General features: G+C 35.1%; 2 protein-coding genes across 2 annotated transcripts; both read left to right on the forward strand.

Moving 5' to 3' along the window:
• Nucleotides 1-10150: 10150 nt before the first annotated feature.
• LOC106653349 lies at nucleotides 10151-12387 on the forward strand. The gene is made up of 7 exons (XM_023457942.1): nucleotides 10151-10213; nucleotides 10648-10781; nucleotides 10848-11011; nucleotides 11087-11232; nucleotides 11290-11324; nucleotides 12133-12233; nucleotides 12328-12387. Exons 2-7 carry the CDS (start codon nucleotides 10712-10714, stop codon nucleotides 12385-12387), a joined length of 576 nt encoding a protein of 191 aa, XP_023313710.1. The 5' UTR covers nucleotides 10151-10213; nucleotides 10648-10711.
• Nucleotides 12388-20184: 7797 nt separating this feature from the next.
• Nucleotides 20185-22575, forward strand: LOC106653348 (ankyrin-1-like). The gene is made up of 3 exons (XM_023457943.1): nucleotides 20185-22074; nucleotides 22135-22296; nucleotides 22528-22575. Exons 1-3 carry the CDS (start codon nucleotides 20185-20187, stop codon nucleotides 22573-22575), a joined length of 2100 nt encoding a protein of 699 aa, XP_023313711.1.

Here is a 22575-nt window from a genome sequence, read left to right on the forward strand (position 1 = left end):
CCCCCCCCCCCCCCCCCCCTTAAAAATGTAGTTAAAACTTTGCATGTTCTCATAATAGATTATATTTGAATTTACTTCTAGTGTAATCTTCTTATTAGTGTACACTTGAAAGGCACCAGGACAAATTAATGTTGATGGGCTTTGTCAGCGAGCAAAAATATAATGAAAAAACTCATGTTTTGATGCAAGTGTTAAAGAACAAGTTAATTATTAGACAATTCATTGTATGTATAAAACTTTTGAGAAGCACTTAAGGGCCCAAAAAGGAAAAAAGAACAACTATCAATTGTTGCATAGTTGAGAATTGACATACAATAACTAAGAAAAGACTTCCCAATGGATATGATCTTGATAGTATCTGTATGCATCGATACAGTTTATTTATTTTAATTTTTTCTAATTAAGCCTTTTAGACTTGGGCATAAGGCTATCATATAAGATATGGTTTAAGACTTTCTATTTTGATTACAGGAGCTGATAAAAACTTAGAGGGGTTAATGTACATACGTTGTGTACATTTACAATATATTATTAAATACTTATATTATAATAATGAAAACTTACCTTTTAGACAGCAATCGTAGGTCCAACCAGATCCAACTTCGATGAAAATTCTGTTTTTGGATTGAAAGAAAAGCAAACAGATATTTTCAGCCAGCACAGAGAAACAAAGAGCGAGAGAAAACTCGAAGTTTCGTTCGCGAACGTTCAACAACGAATGAACAATTTAGGCGCAATTTTGCGCGGTTCGCATATGCATGTATGGGGGAGGGAGGTGAGAACGATTGACGATTGTCTTGAATCGAACGGACTTATAATTATTATAATACATGTTTCATAATTCAAATGTAATATGTATTTATTTACGTAATAAAGTAGTAAAAATAAAGAGTTTGCTATACTCAATTTATAATATTTATTAACATTCAAGTCACATTTATATCTGCATTCGTAATTGAAAATCATCAACTTTTAAAAAACTATGTTTGCTTGTTCTTATATATTCTCCTAATTAAGGTAAGCGATCATTATATATTTTTAATTAATTTATAACATGAAAGTATAAATTTTTTTGTATACAGCATATCGTGTCATCATTATGCTTTCATAATGTTTGCATATAGCAAAATGCACAGCGTGCTGTCAAAATACTGCCACGCCATGCTTTCAAAAATCACGTTTGAAAGTCCGCGCATAATGTCAGCACAATGCCACAACGTCGTGCTCTCTAAAATCTTTGTATATTATGACGACACGTTGACAGCATTGTGACTGCTTGTCGTGACGGCACTCCGTGCCCAGATCGAGCTTTCCACGCAAGGTTTATTGGGTAGCCACTTTACCCTATTTTCTAAATAATTTTTTTTCTAATTGTAAATATTATTAAAGTAGCAGAAAACATAAACATTTATTTTAGTCAGCAGACACTTTCTGCATGAGTATAAGTCTATGAGAAACTTAACCTCTCACCTGTCAAAGTTATTTGTTTTGATTACATGATGTGATTTTAGAACTGCTGTTGCACGCTTCTAATTACCATGTTATCAATTGTATAGAGTAATAATTTGTCAGGGTACATAAAGAACTATAGTGTACCAGATTAACTTTGGTACGCCAAATTAATTTCATGTTTAAATTCTTTTTAGAGCTGCTATATAAAGTTGATACATAAATTATTACCTGTTGCACGCTTTGCATAGATATGTTGTTTGCGTAGACATGTTTTACTTATTCAATCCTATAGTTGGTCGGTTCATAAACAAACTCTACATTGGGATAGTTTTAACATAGTAAAATTGAATTATTTTATGTAACAACTTTTGATGCACTATTGACTAAATACTATTTGAGTAAACTATTGACTAACTATTTGACAACAATATTGAATATACCATAAATATGCTGAATAACAAGTTAAATATGCAATCAATTTGGCGTATCTGTTGAATCGTTATGCTTTGCACGCTTTTAATCATCATGTTATCAATAGTGTCATATATACACTATACGTTACAACAATACCTACAATAGTATTAATTTTCCAGCTTTGTACAAAAAGCTAAAGTAACAAATCAACAAGTACGCCAAGTTCATTGTATATTTAACTTATTTTTCAGCATATAAGTAGTTTACTCAATAGTGTTGTCAAATAGTCAATAGTCTACTCAAATAGTATTTAGTCGATAGTGCCTCAAAAGTTGTTACATGAAATAATTCAATTTTACTACGTTAAAACTGATCTAATGTAGAGTTTGTAGAAGAACTGACCAACTAAACGATTGATCAAGTGGAACATATCTATGCAAAGCGAGCAACAGATAAAAATTTATGCATCGTCTTTGTATAGCATCATAAGAAAATAGTTTTAACACAAAATTAATTTGACATACCAAAGTTGATCTAGTACACTATATATCTTTGTGTAAACTCACAAATTACTACTTTACATGATTGTTATATATTTTTACAGGGATGCACTATGATTTATTGTTACAGGGATGCACTTACAAGGTTAAGGAGTGACAATAAATTTTTGTAAAGAATATACAATAAGTTTTTATCATAAAAATAGAAACTTACCAAAAAAGTAGCACCTGATGTAGCAACTAAAAGCACCGCAACCAACAATTATCACCAATAATCACCAACAACAAGAGAAACTTAAAAAAGATGCACTAAAACAGCGGGCTCAAACACTTGTAGTTCTCTTGGCAGTTGGCAACAAAAGAATGAATTTTCCAAGAATAGCGTTATCGCGCGAAAATTATGCCGTGAACAGGAAATCGACCTTCGTCTTGATCCTTCTTTTCAATTATGGTTGTAATTATATTAGAATGTAAAAAATGGATGACAATAAATGATGAATATATTATAATATTTGTTTTCAATCATTTACTATAATCATAAGTTTAATTGAAAAAATAATTTTATATTATAAGCATTAATTAAAATTGTGCTAACAGAATGCTTAAATTCTGCCGGCACGACATGCTGTCATAATATGTCAGCAGTTTGACGGCACGCCATGCCTTGAAAATGTTTGATTTTGAGCGCGCGCAATATGATGTCATGATGACATCACGCCGTGCTCTTTATAATTGGTCAACTTCGTGACAACAAAATGACGACATTATGACGGAATGCCGCAACAGCATGCCGTGACCAGTTCGTGACAACACGCCAGGTTTATTGGGGCAGTGGCTTCAAGCTTCGGCCGCCGGCAGCTTGGTGGACAACACGTGTATGCACTGCCAGTTCACGGTGGAACGCCACAGCGCGCACAGCTATAAGAGAGATCGCGTTGACTAAATAGTGAAAAACATTAAATATTTTACGTTATCAGTGGTTGGGTTTGTGTGTGAGCAAGTGATTTTTGTGATAAAAAAGTTATATATTTTACATTGTGAACAATGGCTTCGTTAGTTAAATTAGAAAAATTAACTAGCTTACTAGAAAAGCTCAATTGGGCGATCGAAGAAGAGCCACGTGGTCTTCTCCATCTACTTTTTACCTTAATCATTGATTGGGAAGGCCCATATCCAGATTTTCAAAAAATTTTCCGCCCACAAGAAATTGAGCGTCTTCTCTCGAATTCTATAAGTTTCATGGCCGGCAAAATAAGCGACGATTGTAAAGGGAAAAAAATTATCGAATTTGTGATCAAATCCGGCTACAAAAACGAGCCCGAAGTCGATGAAGACGGCAAGCCACTGTTGCGTCGCACTACACCGCTGCATCACGCGTCCAGATGTTTTTCTCTTTTTAGGCAAGCGGTGATTCATGACCTCTTTAAAATATTCGATAGATTCGACACGAACTACACGAATGAAGATGGACTGACGCACTTTCACCTGGCCTGTGAGTACGGCTGCGACGACGCAGCCCGACAGTTTCTCGAGCTCGGCCAGAATCCTAATCTCCTCGTGACGAAAACGGGCCACTCGCCGCTACGCTTCGCAATAGAGAAAAGGAACAAGGTGATAGTCGAGTTGCTGCTGAGACACGGCGCTATTCCGAATTTGGCCAATAAGGATGGATTGAATGCTCTGCACATTGCTAGCAAGAGTGGCTACGACGATTCTGAATTGGTCAGGATGTTATTCGACTACAGCGAGAAATTGAATAAGCCGTTGAATGTCGACGCCAGGGACAAGTCAGGTAACACATCTCTGCACTTGGCTTTGGCCGCTGGTTACACAGCGGTGGTCAAGGAACTGCTGAGAAGAGGTGCCAATCCAAATTCAACCAACGAAGATGGATTGAATGCTCTGCACATTGTTTGCAAAAAATTCAATAATGTCGACATCGTAAAGATGTTGTTCGAACTCAGCCACAAAAAATATCGTCCAGTGGAGATCAATGCACGGGACAAATTAGGTAACACACCGCTGCACTATGTCGTGGGATTTGTTTCCCAGAGGAAGGTTATGGAATTTCTACTGATAAAAAACGCGGATCCGAATCTGGCCAACGACGAGGGATCCACACCCCTGCACAGTATCTGCAAAGTCTACTGGAACAATGATGATTTGACAGAGATTTTCTTGGAGGTGAACAGAGAGCTTGATCACACTGTGCAAATCGATGTTCTGGACAAGTTGGGCCGGACACCACTTCAGTTGGCCGTGGCGAATTTTTTGCCGCGCACCGTCAATGTACTCTTGGATCGTGGTGCTGATCTGTCTGGCTTCGTTTTTCCAACTGATAGTTACTACGCCGAGAGCATTATTCCAAAAACTCAATATCCGCTTAGCACTAGCATTACCATGAAAGTAGCATCTGGGGCTTTGGCCATCGTCGAGAGTCTTGAAAAACGAGGATACCAATTGGACCGAAGCGACATCATGACGATTGTGAACTTTTTCGACAAGTTGAAAATTATCAAAAACTTAGTGGATACCGATAAATCTTGGTGCGATGACGAGGAGTTCGCGAAAAAAGCAAAAGACATAATGATAAAATCGAGCGGGTTGCAACGTTTTGACGACGATGATGACGACGATGACGAGGGCGACGAAAAATTGGAGCAAAAGAAGAAGAGAGAGGAAGCCACACAGTCATTTCTGTCGCTCTACGACTTGATGCAGCTACGACCCAAAGAAGCAACCAAATTAGTCACACATTTGGACTACTTTGAGTTCGCTAAATCGAAAGAATTTCTTCGGCTTCCTCATACGTGTTGGGAGAGTTGTGCCATGGATCTATTCGAGAAATTATCGAGACGATCTTTCCGGAGCTGGGCACTGGAGCCCTTCTGGGAGCTGATACATTATCGGCTGCCACTTGAGATGTGCGAGATGATCCTCGAGATATTGAAAAACAAAGATTTGTATCATATTTTCTTGGCGGTTAACAGCCCAAAACATAACGGCAGTGAGAAAGATGTAATAAAATATGTAATAAAATGTAATAATAAAAGACTGAGGGTAAGCGAGAGCTAAAAAAGTTCAAATGAGACTACAAGATGTAGTAATTATAAACATGTGTAAAAATCATAACGGTTCTTATTTATCTTGTTATGAATTTAATAAAACGAGAGACAAAAATTATGATTTCTGGAATACGCATTGATAGTGTTATTTATGTTTTATATTTTCCATATTATTGAAATAAATATATGAATGAATTTTAAAAATGAGTTCTAATTTTTTTCCCTATCTTCTGAGAAAGATGGCGCATTCCTCATTGAAATTAGCGGCAGCCGTGTTTCAAGTTTAAATAAGCATCGGTTGGCATAAAATATAATAAGCATGAAATAAGGGAGTAGCCTTTCTGCCTCTTCAAGTCGCATCCGGATCAAGTCGTATAGCGACAGACTCCGAACAATCATTTTATCTTTCGTTTTTTCGCAAATCCTTCATCTTTAAGCAAACGTTCATCAAAATCTACCGATTTCTCGAGCAATTCGTGCTTAGCGTTCAAGAAGATTTGTATAACTGCGTTATATATGTCATAAAATATATGAATTTCATAGCGAAGAAAGATTATTATGATAATACTTATTCGTCAGAATGTCCAGATAATTATAGAGTTATATTGGCTCAAACTATTATGCAAAATTCTTCGTCTCTTGATCGACAGAGTGTGCATAGGTTGTGAGAATAAAACTCAAGTTTTACAATACAGGTGTGACTTTTGTAAACGAAAGGCTCACGAGAATTGTGCAGCATACTTTTTTAACGAAAATATTTGTACACTTTGTATGTTCACTAGCCCAGATCATTCAGATCGATTATTCAGTTGTTGGACTCTCTGATGATGGAAACCAATGTTAATTCTACCGTGCAAGTTTTATTTTCATTACCGATATACAATTCTTCGTGTATTAAAGGAGTAACTTGCAGTTCGATTATTTTAAAATTGTTTTTGAAATTGAGAGCATGCTTGCAAGCACTTAAATCGAACGATCAAGAAATTTCAACATTGAAGAAGTGAGTATATTTAATTTAAAATCAATTACATCGGCTTTATTATATAATTTTATTGAATTTGTATTTTATAATTTAGTTGTTTTCAACAAAGTCGACAATGTTGGAAATGTGTCGTCGTATGCATCGAGAGAGCAACAGGACTATACCGAATTTGTTCAAAGTCTTTTGTGTCATTTTAAATAAGTCTATGGAGCAAGTGATAGGCAAAATAGATTTCTGGACGAATTATTTACTGTCACCTTGAAAAAAAGTCTTTTGTGCAGTAAATATGTTATAACGGTACAAATAATGGCATATCTTTGGAAGAAGATCATAATATTATGTTTTGTCCATGGATAATGATCATAAACAAGAAAATATAAATTTAACAGACCTTTTATTCAAAATTAAAAATAATGAGAGAACAAGAATGTTCTAAATGCTTGAAAAGTACTACATCATCAACGCACTTGTATATCCAAGTATACAAAGTTCGTGCTGTTGGCTCTGAACAGATTCAGCGTGAATAATAATAAAATTTGCCAGCCGGTCTACGTTCCTGATTATCTAGATTTAAATTTTTTAAAGTTAGTTCTCACTTTATTCTTCTTATTAAACAAATTATTTTATTACTACACTCGGCAACAAAATTATCGCAACAAAAAAATTCATCGAAATTTTGTCGATTTTCAAATGCTTCTATCTTGGGCTAGATTTATCGTATCGACACGCTTTTTTTTTAATTTCTTGGAAATTTTGTCCTCTTTAAATCCATATAAATTAAGATAAGATTTGAGTTAATGTTGAGTTACCAGTAGTATTTGAGCGTGACCCTAAAAATTACTGAAAAAAAATGACTGTTTGAACGTGTACCAGTACCACAGTGATTTTTTTATCGAAATCTAACATACACCATCGCAAAGTGCTCTTTTCAACGAGTAATTTAAAAAAAAAAGACCTCTCTACGATTTTTTTAACGCCCTGTAGGTCGATTTGAAGGTCCGGTTTATGTACGCAAAATGCCCAGAAAATCGTCTTGATTTCAGGTAAACGGGGGATTTTACGTACTTTAAATGGTATCTTCAAATCGACTTACAGGGCGTTAAAAAAATCGTAGAGAGGTCTTTTTTTTTTAAATTACTCGTTAAAAAGAGCACTTTGCGATGGTGTATGTTAGATTTCGATAAAAAAATCACTGTGGTACTGGTACACGTTCAAACAGTCATTTTTTTTCAGTAATTTTTAGGGTCACGCTCAAATACTACTGGTAACTCAACATTAACTCAAATCTTATCTTAATTTATATGGATTTAAAGAGGACAAAATTTCCAAGAAATTAAAAAAAAAAGCGTGTCGATACGATAAATCTAGCCCAAGATAGAAGCATTTGAAAATCGACAAAATTTCGATGAATTTTTTTGTTGCGATAATTTTGTTGCCGAGTGTATAATATTAATGAATACCGTATTTAGATCCACAGATGTGTCGTTAAGCAAAAATTATAAATTAAGAAGTTTTATTTGTCATCATGGAGAAAGTATTGTAGAAGACCGTTATACAGCTTTTACTAAAGTGCATGATAATTGGCATCACGCTGACGATAATTATGTTAAAAAATATATCAACAAGTACAATTACAGGATTCAAAAAGATATTTTTTTATAATTTACGAACGCCAATTATAAATAATTAATAAATAGAATTTGTTATTTTGTGAATGTGAACTTTTTTTATCATATCAATTGTCGTCCAATATTATAATATATTCTCGCATGAATTATTTTGACTACTGTCGGTAACGGGTTTTGTAATGTTAGCAAGTCCAAAAATTAGAATTAGACGAGGTTTTACAGGGGCATGTAGAATCTTTTGCGCATTAAGAATAAAAGAAAAAAGTAATTATTCGTGTCACCGCTGCAGATTTACGACCCATCGAAGACGCTTGCTAGAAATTTTATAAAATCCCCAGTTGAAAAAAATTGCATGGATATCCACGTGGAAATCCACGAGGATTAGTAATCCTCGTGGACCATACAGGGATTCCATGTGGATCGTACAGGGATTCCACGTGGATCATACAGGGATTCCTCGTGGATCGATCATGGGCTGAAAAAAATGCAATCACCACGGATATTCTACTGATCCACGCTGATTTTTTTCAATCCTCGTGGATGTGGAACTTGTTCGCGAGCACGCGCTCAAAACATCCACGAGGATTTGCGACGAATCACCACGGATTTTCGACTGATCCACGCTGATTTTTTTTCAATCCTCGTAGCTGTGGAACTTGTTCGCGAGCATGCGCTCGAAAATCAACGAGGATTTGCGCAAAAATCCCCGTGGATCGATCGAAAATCAACAAGGATTTCCGCGCAATCCCCGTGGATCGATCGAAAATCAACGAGGATTTCCGCGCAATCCCCGTGGATCGATTGAAAATCAACAAGGATTTCCGCGCAATCCCCGTGGATCGATCGAAAATCAACGAGGATTTCCGCGCAATCCCCGTGGATCGATCGAAAATCAACAAGGATTTCCGCGCAATCCCCATGGATCGATCGAAAACCAACGAGGATTTGTGCAAAAATCCCCGTGGATCGATCGAAAATCAACGAGGATTTCCGTGCCAATCCCCACGGTTTACGTACGTGGACTCTTTATATGATCCATGTTCGATCCACGTGGAATCAATGTCCCATCCTCAAGGAATCCCTGTATGATCCACGTGGAATCAATGTCCCATCCTCAAGGAATCCCTGTATGATCCACGTGGAATCAGCGTGGATATCCACGCAATTTTTTTCAACTGGGTCGTCATTTTTTTATGGTTTCAAGGCACCAAAGTGAAAATATTCATGCACAGAACGTTTGCTTATTACTTTAACTAATTACTTAACTTATTACCTAACGTTTGCTTAATTACTTTCCCCGGAAAATGCATAATAACTGATTTTTGCGATATCATTATTTTTCGCACCCCCAGGCGCGAGTCTGCGATTGCGCGGCGCGCGTTACGCAGCGCACTGTGGCCTGTGTTTACACTCACAAATCACAATCCAGGGCAGAAATTTTTTGCAAATTTCTATCAAAATGCAACAAAAAACTCTAATATTCGCTCTCTAACATTTCATTTTCAATCTCCCGCCTTTTCAAAGCCCGTTAATGGCCGTATGACACAGAGCTTGCTCACTGTCGGAGCCACAGAAGAAGAAGAAGAAGAACAATCCAGGGTTTTCTGTCTCATCAATTTAACAGTTGGATACCAGTAATTCAATTGGCGTTTCATTCAAAATCAAGTATCGTGACAACATGTTTACAATAAATAAAGCCATTTGTTTTGTGTGCATCTCTAGTAGCTTACATTTAATCAATGGAGAAAATATTTAAAGCTATTATGAATATTCTATAAATCTTCTGTAAGTATTATCCTTATCATCATTTTTTGACTTGTTGTCTTTCAACGTTTATTATACATTTTATATTTTTTTGCGTGTAGAAATCTACAAAACTTCTTTTGGATTAACTTTCAAAAATTGTCAAAAAACAATATTATGAAAAATATTCAATAGATATAGAAGAAATACCTCAAATACAGAAAAGGTCATCCCAAGACATGAAACAAAAATCAAGATGCTTGTGGTTTGAATATTCTAGCTCTAATTTCTTAGTCGCAGAGAGGGATATATGCAGAGAGGGATATTGCAGCTTCATTAGCAACACACTAGCCAGACTCAGCGATAAAGACATTTTGCTGAAATGATTTGTAATGAATCAAATTTATCAAAAGTAATCAGGCCTTGAAAGTAAGTACGAGTTACACAAATGAAGAATCGCTGCATTAGTTTTTCCATGGGTTACCAGATTAACCACCAAAATCTATAGTGTGCTTTAATTTCTCAAGAATCATTTCCATCAAACCGATCAAAGTTATTTAATTACCTGCACTGATTTCTATTCATCAATGAACTTGTGCAGTAACATTACAAAGAAAAAACAAATACAGCATAAATTAATTAAAGCTCTTGAAAAAACTTTTCACCATAAAAATAGCATTTTGTCAATCTTCAATTTATATTAATTCTTTAAATTATTAAATTAGATATACCTTGCTTCATAAATAATTATCTGTAATTATGTATCTAAAACCTTGCAATACTCAGGTCCTAAATACATTACTCATTTTTGCTTTAACATATTGCAAACACTCATCAAAGTTTGTGTGAATTTCATGTTATAGATCTGATTCTTCATCAGTCTAGATAATTTTGCACGTGTGAATTTTTATTTAATTTGACATCAATATGAGCTCTGTAAAATGCTGCCTAATTGATAAAGCTCAACTGGCCATCTCGAATCATGTCTCTAATCATGGTGAGTAGACGGTTTAGACTGATAATTCTTTATTCAATGCCTCCAGTTCATTTTCTTCATCCCCAGTGACACCTCAAACCATTTCTACTTCTGGAATAAGAACTAAAGAACTACAATTGGGAATAGCGCAACTACTGGTGGATAAACAAGTAGTAGTAACGGAGATAGAAAAAACAATCTCATTTGTTCAAAGTGTCAAGATCCGTGTACACATGTTAAAACATTTTTCTGTAACTTTTTTATTCATTTTCTATTTTTTCCTAAAAAGTTGAAAGCTTAATCTAAGCACTGTTTTATAATTTTAGGTTCAACTAGATTTGTCAAATGTGAAAAATCCCATCACTTCTTTGGTCTTGCTGAAATGGACTCTAAAAGAAGTCTCAAAGAAGCTCTTGAACCAGAATATAACAAACAAGGATTCTACAGAAAACCACCTAGACCTCCTAAAAAAGTACGTCTATAGTCTGTAATTCATTTTTTCAAAAATTGATCTAATTATTCTTTACAGATTTTTGAGAATCAAAATAAACAAGAATACGCTAAGTAATAAGTATAAATATAAAATAAATAAGAATGCGCTAAGAAAGTCCTCAGTGTTGCTATTTACAATCATTATAAGAAAATTAACAACTTATTGCTTCAGAGTGCAGAGCAAAACAATGCAGCTCCAATATCAAATCAGGATCTAAATCATTCTTGTACTTACAGAGGTACCAAGCCACGCAATACAACTTTTGTAATTCTCCTTCTGAAGAATTTTTTGTTTTTCAAATCTTAATATCCCAAAATTTTATTTATTATTGAGTCTATTTGAAAAATCATTTAATTAAATATTTGTTCTTTCCGATACAACAAAATTTCATGGTTAAAGATGAAACTGTCCTTCATAATAACCAGAAGAATTAAAAGAAAAGTGCGTTGAACCGACAGAAAGGTCTGATCCAAATTCTCTTCCTCCACAATGTACTCCAAATATCGATGGTGTTACTTGCAGAGAACAAACCATGCACTCTTTTCACACATTATTCTGCAGAAGATGTTTCAAGTATGGCTGCTTTTTACATCATATGTACTTTTACAATATTTACAGTTGATATTTTTAATTTTTGATACTGCTCATGATGAATTCTGACTGAACCTATTATTCACATGATTAAATTTTATCTTTTAATAAATAAGCATCTCTACCAGGCAAAATAAAACTTACAATCCAGTTACAAAGAACTTTCTTTTGCTACCGGTTTTACTGAATTCATTGATGTATTGTTTAATCATTAAAATTTATTGTCCTGACTTTAAAAAATGCATAAAAAAAAATTCCGATTGAAAATAAAATTTTTTAAATTAACAGGTTTGCAAGTCTGTCATTCTGGACAAAACCTAAAAAAGTCCAAAGGACCAGATCTAAAACCATTTCCTGAACTTTGTGGAAATGAATGTTATATGCATTTGGTAAGATAAAAACTCAAAATAAGTTTTTACTACGTATTTAGTTTTCATGAAAATTATTTAAAAAATATTGAAATCGTTTATTATCTTTTAATAGGATAGAATTAAGGAAAAATTAACAGCGCATGCAGCTAGTATGATAGTAGGCAATCAATGACGCTCAGTTTTAAAATTTGAATCGATTCAATTCAACTAGTATTGAGTCAATATTTAGTAACAGATGCAAGGATTTTTATAATGCAATCTACATGATTTGCGAATAATCTGTATGTAAGGTATATCCTTGAGAGAAAAAAAATTTCACAACTATCACTTGAATAGTAAATATTTGTACATATATACATGATTTTGAATGATTATATAGAATTGATATTTAAAGTTAAGACAATGCATAGAGATCCATTACACTTTTTAACTTTCTCTCAAATTTAAAGTTTCAATACTGTTGGAAATGATCAGAACTAATTCATTAATTGATTTTTAATTAAAGCTCTTGAAAAAACTTTTTACCATAAAAATAGCATTTTCTCAATTTTCAACATATATATACTGATTTCTTTAAATTATAAAACTGTGTATAGCTTGATTCACAAATGAAAAAAGTAGTATTAGAAAAATTTTATGAACTATCTCAGTCTTTAAGCCGTTTCAAATGTATTAAAATTATACTAGACTCATGTATTTTACTAACGCTTGAATCAATCGTTAACGTAGTTCTCTAATTTTTAAAAAAAAACCAATCGAAATTTGTATTTCTGAAGAAGGTGCGATTGATAAAGTGACAGTACAGTTGTATGATCTTTTTGTTTAACTTTTTTTCGTATGCATGTAATACACAAATATTAGCAGTCATATAATCGATGGTGAATGCAAGAAAATAATCTGATTCTCGTTTACTACTAAGAACATCCATTTACAATGCATGTATACAAGAGATTCATGTTTTTGTTAATGTTACGATTAATGTTTTTTCAAATCTATTAGAACCACAGTTTTGCTGAAAACAAAACATGTAGTATTTTTTATTTTATCAGCTAGATAAATGTCATTTTATTTGATCTGTTTTTGTTAGTAATATGTTTGTAGAAAAGTGTTCGTGATAAGTAAGAAGTTGAGACACCAAAAACGTTGCTTTTAGCAAATAAGTATAGTGAAAATACAAGTGTGTTATGAGTCTTGTAATTCATATTTTTTAATTTCGCCCATGGCGAATTTTACCTGTGACTCAATCACTTGTTTATGCTGCAATATACATTTATTTGCATTCGGAAGATTTTTCAGATCGTACGTGTGCTTGAGATCTTTGAAATAAGCTTCACATGGGGCTGAACTGGCTGCTTTGGCTTGGCAATGAAAAAACTCCATCATCACGTTAGAAAATACTGGGAATTGAGCAAATGTATACATAAAATTTACTATTAATTTTGGACAATAGAACGGATTTAAATCTATAGACGTTTGAGACGCGCTTCGCGCGCGTCAATTTTGTCATTCGTATTTTGAGGTTATAACTTTCAAGCGCGCTTCGCGCGCGTACATTCTTCAGTCTGTTTCGAAAAAATTGCTATTTTGACCGTAGATGTCACTTTACTACGTTTCCACTCGAGTCAAAACTCAGAACTCGTGAATGAGTCGTTTTTTCGCGTACTTAAGGAGGCTCTTTCGATATTGATAAAAACTCTACGTCCTCATATAAGTTATATCAATCAATTCGTTAGAGCCTCACAATTATGTCGGAAGAAAAAAAAATGGGGGTAGCTGAACTCGTTTCCGAGAAAAATGCTGTCGAAAATTGCAATTTTAACATGGACTTGTATAGGAAATGATCTTGTTTCGTTAATAACTTTTGTAAAAAATTCTACATCCTCAAAAAATTTATATCAATTGATTCGTTAGAGTTTCACGAATCGTTTCCTGTAAAAAAAAATTGGGGTAGCTGACCGTTCTAAGAAGATAATCCACTTTATATGGTCAATTTTGGGGGGCGACTCGAAGCAGCCAGCAGCATTGCAGTGCGCACGAAAGCGCGTGAAATTCAAATGCGCTTAAAAAAAAAAATAGTATAAATTCTGTAAAAAAATTCTTTTATTAAAAAAATATTAACACTAAAATTCTTTAAATAAATTTGTTAATGAATATTTAACAATTATATAATAAAAAAATTCTTATACTACTCTGCTGACTGCTCGCGACTAGTGGCACAGCACATGCGCAGTACGTTGCGTGCTGCACCATGCATTAGCTCTCCGCACGCTTAATGTAAAAAACATTGCAGCGAAAGAGCCTCCTTAATTGTTCTGTGTTTCCGCTCGATGGCTTAGGTACCTAATTTCATTAGTCTAGTTTGAGTAGTCCACGAGTGAAGAACGAAAAAAAGTGTCATTGATCATCTTAATCAAAAATATTGAGACTGATTGAAGAGCTTACGTGAAATTACAGCTATTTAAGCAAAGAATAACGGTACGCATTTCTCTATCAACGTTATCCAAAAAATCGGAAGATCGAACATCCTTTTTTCCGAGGCTTTTTCGTCTTAAAAAATCAATTCTCACGGAATCCATGAAATCCGATAACACCGAGACATAATCAGAATCACTCATCAACTTCGTGATCAATACCAACTACAAGAACAAGACTACACTGAATTAACTCGATGCACATTTCGCGCAACATAACCATCGAACACATCGCAGCACACTTTCTCTTTCTCTTCGGAGCAGAACCCCATACAAGGTAAGTTACAATTACTTCCACGGGGTGGCGCCACTCGCTGCGCTCGGAAGGTCCATAAAGTTATACGTGGCTATGTACAAATTTCTTTGTGTTGCCAATAAAACTATATTCAAGTCAAGGTCCATAAAGTTAGCCACCAGATTATGAAAAAGTGCTTTTTCACCTTTAAAATTAATATCATTCGTTTGCGCGTAAAAAGTTTTATCAAACTGCCAAATCTCACGTTTGCGCGTGGAAAATTTTCCATGGAAAAGTTAATTTTCAAAATGGGTGCTGTAACCCTTATAAAAATTTCCTATAGAATCTCGCGAAATTCCTACAGGAGTCCTATAGGATTCCAATAGGAATTTCGCGGGATCCTATTGGAAATTTTTATAAGGGAATTCCAGCCCCCAAAAGGAAACATGCCATATTTTTTATTTTTATTATATTTTTGACACGATGAGAGCAACTAATGGTTTGTTCGTGAAAAGCGCAAACGATTGGTGCTTACAAATGCACTCTTTGATGCATAATATGCATAAATTTATCCGAAAAACATTATTTGCATTCTTTTTAAAATTCTGACACCCGCGCCATCACTCGGTGATGTGAGAAGTTGGGCAACAGAACATGCAGCAGACAACAGTATATAAAATGACATCAAATTTAGGCGTAATAACTGTGCCAAAATTTACGCCTTCTGCAAATATGTTCATTGTTATAAAAGATTAATTGCAATTAATTAAGCTAAACTTTTAATTTATTGTAACTCTCCTCTCGTCGTCACATAATTTATTTACGCGACCATAGTCGAAAAATGGAATGTGAAAACACTGCAGGCGCATACTACTACTCTGAAAATCTGATGAATGATGCTTGAGTAGTTGATCTTCTTCTCATTAAGATTATAAGCTCATTAAGAGTATCTGGAATACAAATTGCAGCAGTGGTATATTATGCTACTTCAATGACAACAAACTCGAAATGAAAATAATCCAGTCAAATTCTATAACTACACTTGCTCTGTCCTTTGCTGCTTGGGTATTTGTGTACATGAAATTTGGCAAGCTCACAAGCTCACATGTATGTGTTACTTTTAAATGGATTTTGAAGCTAATTAAAGTACGATAACAAGTGATCAAACAATATTAATGAAACCAAATCTTTATTTTCCTAGAGTTTTGCTCTAACAAATACCTATAAACAGATTTTAAGTCATAAATTTAATTAATTTTTTCAAATACTCAATAGAATGAACTCCTCTAATCACAGAGAAAGTAGAAAAGTTTTTATAAAATTATGGTCAAGTATAAAATAAAATGCAACTAAACGGTTTTCAGTAGTTTTTACAGAACGCAATTGTTCATGTAAGAATATATTAAACAATTCTAGTATCAAGACAGCAAAGAGATCTATGATAATGCTTATTTCTGATAATTAATCATTTGTTACAAAGCATTCATGTTATTAAGATCAAATTAATGTCAAAAATTGTAACAACTTACAACAATAAGTAATTATCAAACTAAATTTTTACTGATATTTTTCTGATAAAGGGCATCATAATGAATGTCTACTTTACACTTACATTAATTACAATAAATAATATAATGTTACTTTTTACAGTAAACAAGAACATTTATCTTAATATGAGAAAATTTTTTTCTAATGTCTTGTATGTTCTTTGTATCATCCTTTAACTCCCATGTGTCATTCAAAGCTGAATATAAATATGATACATAGTGATTTGGCTGGTATGCAATAATTCCAGTCAATTGTAAAGTATAATTAGATTATGTTAAAATCAGTGGTATATCTGATGTGTCACAAAAGAAATCCGCTCTTAGAAAAAGAGATTCAATATCTATGATTATGAAAGAGTGTATGCTATATAGTGTTTTCTCTGCTGAACTGTGGCAGCTTCTACATGTCAATTCTGTGCTTTCAAAGACACTTTGCACACATAGGCTTATTATGTCTTTAGTTGATAAATTTACTGTATCACTAAATTTTTCAACTGTTGAATCTTCAACTATTAATGGCCTTCCAGCTTCATTTATACTAGTACGACAATCCTCACAAGCAATAAGATTAACTGAGCCCGCAGTCGACCCAAGTAATAGTCTAAATAGAGAGTTGACGTTCGCTTCACAATTGAATTGTTTTGACAATTGAAGGGTTTGACAAGAATCTAAAATAATGCTTATGATTATGAAAAAATGACTGATTTTTAAAGTTCAAACAAGTATAGAATACAATGAAATGTACATGAATAAGATAATACAGCCATGAGTGCACAAAGAGGGTTTGGTTTATATGACACTTTGTATGTCTCATAATCAATGAATGTATTCATGAAGAGAAAAGTACTATAAGTATTATGATTATTGGTTAAATAATTTTATTTAAAATAAAAGCTTTTGACTATAATGACTTGTGATTAACTGATCACCAAATAAACGCTAATTATTTAAAATTTTGAAATATTATTGCTTATAGTTGATATTAACATTCTTTGTGTAGATTATTTTATGATTTACAACTAAATAGGTAAACTAATCTAAATCTTTCATATAGGAAATAGTATCACACAAATGGCTTATAAGTAATAGATTTTGGTTTTGTTAACAACTATTGTTCAGTTATTTTTACATAAAACAGGATTTTTAGAGATACTAATGGTAATTTCTTAAGTTTAGCAATTGTCTTTGCAGTGTTGCTCCTCTTGTCCCATAAATTGTTTACTCTTCTGCAATAACTGACATTGTCATTAAGAGCCTCTTCATCAGTTCCAATAACTCCAGAAAGAACAAATGTATTAGATTCCTGGTTGGAATTTAAAAGTACTATTTGATTTGGGATTTCATTAAGCTTCATTGACAATTTTAATATTTCAATATCAATAGCAAGATAAGCTCCAAACTTGTATGATACCATGCAATCACATTTTATGTGCAAATTTGAAAATTTACTTTAGACAAGTTTCTCCAAATTTACAATTGTGAACTTATCAGTTTCTGAAAAAACCAGAATCGGTTCATCGCAACAAAATACTTCTTTGCACATAAGGCAAAGTCCACTTACTTCATGAGAATAGTGGAGTTTCATTAATTTTTCAAAAATTGATCCAACTTTTTCATTGATGCTTATCCTGTCTCCTTGAGAAGATCCTATTTTTAACATCACTTGAGCACGCGTGTTGTAAAATTTAACAAATCGACCAGAAGTTAAGCAATGAAGTAAACATTTAACTAAGCAAACATTGTTACAAATTTTTGAACATTTCAAGTCCTTACTAGTCTTAAAATCGTTATAATTCAAAAACGAAAATTTGACCACTTCCATGATGCTATCAATGGCAGACGAATTTTCCAATACATATAACTTTCTATTTATCATTCTTACACCATTTGGTGACTCATTTTGAATTAATTGTTCTCTTAATGATTTATTCCGAGTTGATGTTGATGTCTGTTGATGGATTATTTTCCTTCCAGGGCAAGCATCCAAATATTTTCTACTTTTGGGCTTGACTGGGGATTTTTTAAGTTTGGAAGTGACTTTTGATGGTTGTGTATATTTGTGTAAAAGTTGTTGCTCTTTGGAAAAATCTTCTTTAACAGTATCAGATGTTGTTGAATTTTGATTATGGGCTGCCCTTATAAAAATTTCCTATAGGATCCCGCGAAATTCTTACTGGAATCCTATAGGACTCCTGTAGGAATTTCGCGAGATCCTATAGGAAATTTTTATAAGGGTGATAATTGGATTTCTGAATGATCTACTCCTATTTCACTTCTTTTTGGCTTGACTTGGCTTTTAACATTAAAAATATTTGTTTACACCGGAAATTCCATTTACGATCTATATTTTTTCTGAGGACATGAAGCAAGCTAGAAACACTAATTTATCTTTTTAAAGTTCAATCACAAGTACTTTCTGCACAGAGTTCATATTAAATACCACTGTGAATGAAACAAACGCTAAAGTAATATTCCAAACAGTGCATACTAGTATTACTCATCTAGCATAAATGAAGTTATTAATTGATTACATAAGAATAAGGTGTTTGTTTCATTCAAAGTGCTATTAAATATAAACTTTAAAAAATAACATTATTGTTTCTAGTTGATTGATGGTGCAAGATGACGTATCACTTGTGTCTCGGGTTTCACGAATCTAAATAACTCTGTAATTCGATATCATTTCCGTTTTATGAGAGTAATATAGATCTGTGTCTACATAACTCGACAATAGTCAGAAAGTCGGAAAATGAAATTAAAGGCGCGTAGTTGTCGATCGGATTATTTTTCGCGGAATAAATCCTGTGCATCAGTAATCATGCCCCTTCGTTTCTGTCATGCTTGGGCGGAGTCTATAGAATACTTAACTTGCTTTTTCAGTCGCGTTTGCAGTGCGACTCTACTAAGCTCCGCACGGTGTCAGGAATCGGCTAAAAAGTGGCCGAAATTCTTGCTTTGCTCGAATTTCGTCACCAAAATAAAATAAATTATAAGCCTATAGACTTGTAGGTTTTCACAAGAGCTTGAAATTCGTGTAACTAAAAGTATCCTACGTGCATTTTAAATAAAGCTACTGCTGTTTTAATATACCGAAATATTCTGAAAAATTCAATAATTTCGATAATTTTGATGAATTTTTCAGTAGGATGCGTTATATCCTAAAACGCTACATCACCACTTTGATATTGACCTAAGTTTACTGAAAATGATTTTTATTTTATTTTAGCGACGAAATTCGAGCAAAGCAAGAATTTCGGCCACTTTTTAGCCGATTCCTGACACCGTGCTCCGCCCCGCGCATAAGTAAAACGACGCAAAATGGTCGCGTAGTACTTAATTTCTTCAGCATTTTATCACTGCATGCGCTTCGATTTATACATATAAAATCATATTTACGAATAATTTACATCGTTATCAAAAGTTTCGTTATCAATACAGAACCATAGTTGATCACTAATTCAGAGCAACATTTTTTCAGTGTACATCAAATTTTATCAATCAGCCACGTTTTTCTCAAATGGAATAGTGCTACGTGCTCTTCAGTTTCTGAAATATAGACGGTTGAACACGAAAACAGTCAGTACAAGCTACGCCGCCCCAACGTGAATATTGAGCTAAGAAGATCTAATCGACTGTTGCAACTAATTCTTGTGAAAAAAATTAATTAATATCTTGAAATTATAAGTGATTGTGTTTGTTTGTTGGTGCGTGAAACGATGTCCAACCACGAAAGCCACGTCTGCGAATGCGAGCACACAGAGCCCCTTGGCGAAGTAAGCCTTGCAAAACTGGAGGACTTGCGACGTGCAGTCAATAATTGGGAGAGCCTAGAAGAGCGATACGAGTTTCTCCGTAATCTTCATCCTCTGATCGATGATTGGCAGGGCCAGCTTCCCAACCTCCGGGACGTTTTTCGGCCCGAAGAAATCGAACGTCTTCTCTGCGATTCCCTTACTTTAACTATGGTGGATGTGAGTGCCCCAGGAAAATTAATCATCGGTTTCGTGGCTTCTACCGGCTACAGAGACGAGCCGACGGAAATCAACGGAGACGACAAGTCATCGTCGCGTCGCACAACGCCGTTGCATCGCAGTTTTATGGAGGAGAAAATCGAGTGTGTCAGTGATCTTTTTAAAATCTACGACAGATATGACGTGAATTACGCAGACGAGTCGGGCCTCACACATTTGCATGTCGCCTGCTGGTCAGGTCATAGCGTCGTCATCCAGAAATTCCTCGAGCTCGGCCACACTCCCGATATTGTGCATCCTAAATTTCATTCGCCCCTTTGGATAGTTTTAGACATCGGCGACAAAGAGGCGGCCGAATTGCTGCTGAGAAATGGCGCGAATCCAAATATAATAGACAGAAAGGGATGGACTCCTTTACACCTCGTATGCAAGATAGACAACGACGACGATGACGAAGGCTTGGCGGAATGGTTTTTCAAGATCAACGATGAATTGAACCAGCTGCTGCAAATCGATGCCCGGGACAAGAAGGGCAGAACTCCACTGCACGTCGCCTTAGACTATGGCAAGAAAAAAGCCATCGAATTGCTACTGAGACGAGGCTCGGATCCGAACATTGTCAACGAGGACGGATTGACTCCTTTGCATGAATTATGTTACAAATACCACGATCTCGACGATGACAACGACGACGACGGCCACGATGGCGGCTATGATAATTATGCCTTGGCAGAGTTGTTTTTCAGGATCAACGACGAAAAAAATCAGTTGGTGCAGATCAACATCCAGGAAAACAATGGCAACACACCGTTGCACTTGGCTATGCATAAGCCCGACAGAAACTTGATTGAGTTGCTACTAAGGAGAGGCGCGGATCCGAATGCGGTCAACAAAGAAGGAGGGACTCCTTTGCATATTATTTCTTACAAATGCAGCGACAACAATGGCGACGATGACGACGACGACGACGACGACGACGACGACAACGACTACGACTATGATAATACTGCCTTGGTGGAGTTGTTTTTAACGATCAACGATGAAAAACAGCAGATGGTAAAGATAAACGCCCAAGACCAAGAGGGTTACACATCGTTGCACTTGGCTCTGAACAACGGCCACAAGAAGTTGTCCGAAGTGCTGCTCAAAAGAGGCGCTGACCCGAATTTGGCCAATGCAGAAGGATCGACTCCCCTCCATTTCGTTGCTCGGGTAACGAATGTAGACGATTTGGCCAAGTTATTTTTCAAGGTCAACGACAAGTTGAATCAGGTCGTCGAGATCGACCCCTTGGACAAGTTGGGTCGGACACCGCTTCAATGGGCAGTCGCGTGTGCTGTGCCGAACCATACCGATGTAATCTTAGATCGTGGTGCCAATCTGTCCAAGTTCGTTTTTCCTACCGAGAGTCATTTCGATGAGTGTTTTGCAAGTTTGCGCGACGAAAATATTTTTAAATTCGAGGCAGCGGTTGGTCTGCTGGCTTGCGTCGAGAGCCTTCAGATAAGAGGATACGAGTTGGACTATAGCGACGTTCTGAAGATCATGAAACTCTTCGCCAAGTACAACTTTTTCGAGGAATCGTCAGCGGACCTTTTAGAATTGCTAAAAGACGATAAAGAATTCACGAGCCAAGCGAAAGAGATGAAGATCAGACAACCTGCCGATGACGATGACGACGACGAAGATGAGAAGGAAAAGAAGGAAAAGATTGAGATCGAAGAAGGTCCCAATCCGTCGCTTCACGACCTACTACTATTGGGACCCAAAGAGGCGGAGAAAATAGTCACTTATGATGAATACTATAAGTTTGCAAGATCGGATCCTTTCAGTGAAATGTCCAAAAAGTATCAGGAGGTTTGCGCTTTGCATCTGTGCGAGAAAGTAGCGAGAGGATTCTTCTGGCGTTGGGCGGTATATCCTCTCTGGGACTTGATACACCGTCGGCTGCCGCTTGAGTGCTGTGACATGATTATCGAAAATCTAACGAACAAAGATTTGTACAATATTTGCTTGGCGACTAACAGTAAAAAAAAGATGGAGTAAAAAATGTAAAAATTGAATGGTGAAAATAATCAATGTAAATAGAGTGAAGAGGATGATTTGTATTTGATGATTAATATTATAAATGAATAA

This window comes from Trichogramma pretiosum, unplaced genomic scaffold, assembly GCF_000599845.2.
Source record: "Trichogramma pretiosum strain Unisexual culture from Peru unplaced genomic scaffold, Tpre_2.0 scaffold35, whole genome shotgun sequence".
Taxonomy (NCBI): Eukaryota; Metazoa; Arthropoda; class Insecta; order Hymenoptera; family Trichogrammatidae; genus Trichogramma; species Trichogramma pretiosum.

Coding starts and splice junctions, on each gene's coding strand:
- LOC106653349 (XM_023457942.1), top strand. CDS start 10,712: ATGAGCTCTGTAAAATGCTGCCTAATTGATAAAGCTCAACTGGCCATC. Junction 11,233..11,289: donor CACCTAGACCTCCTAAAAAA/GTACGTCTATAG, acceptor TATTCTTTACAG/ATTTTTGAGAATCAAAATAA. Junction 11,325..12,132: donor AATAAACAAGAATACGCTAA/GTAATAAGTATA, acceptor TTAAATTAACAG/GTTTGCAAGTCTGTCATTCT.
- LOC106653348 (XM_023457943.1), top strand. CDS start 20,185: ATGTCCAACCACGAAAGCCACGTCTGCGAATGCGAGCACACAGAGCCC. Junction 22,075..22,134: donor ATAAAGAATTCACGAGCCAA/GCGAAAGAGATG, acceptor GAAGATGAGAAG/GAAAAGAAGGAAAAGATTGA. Junction 22,297..22,527: donor TGTCCAAAAAGTATCAGGAG/GTTTGCGCTTTG, acceptor CAATGTAAATAG/AGTGAAGAGGATGATTTGTA.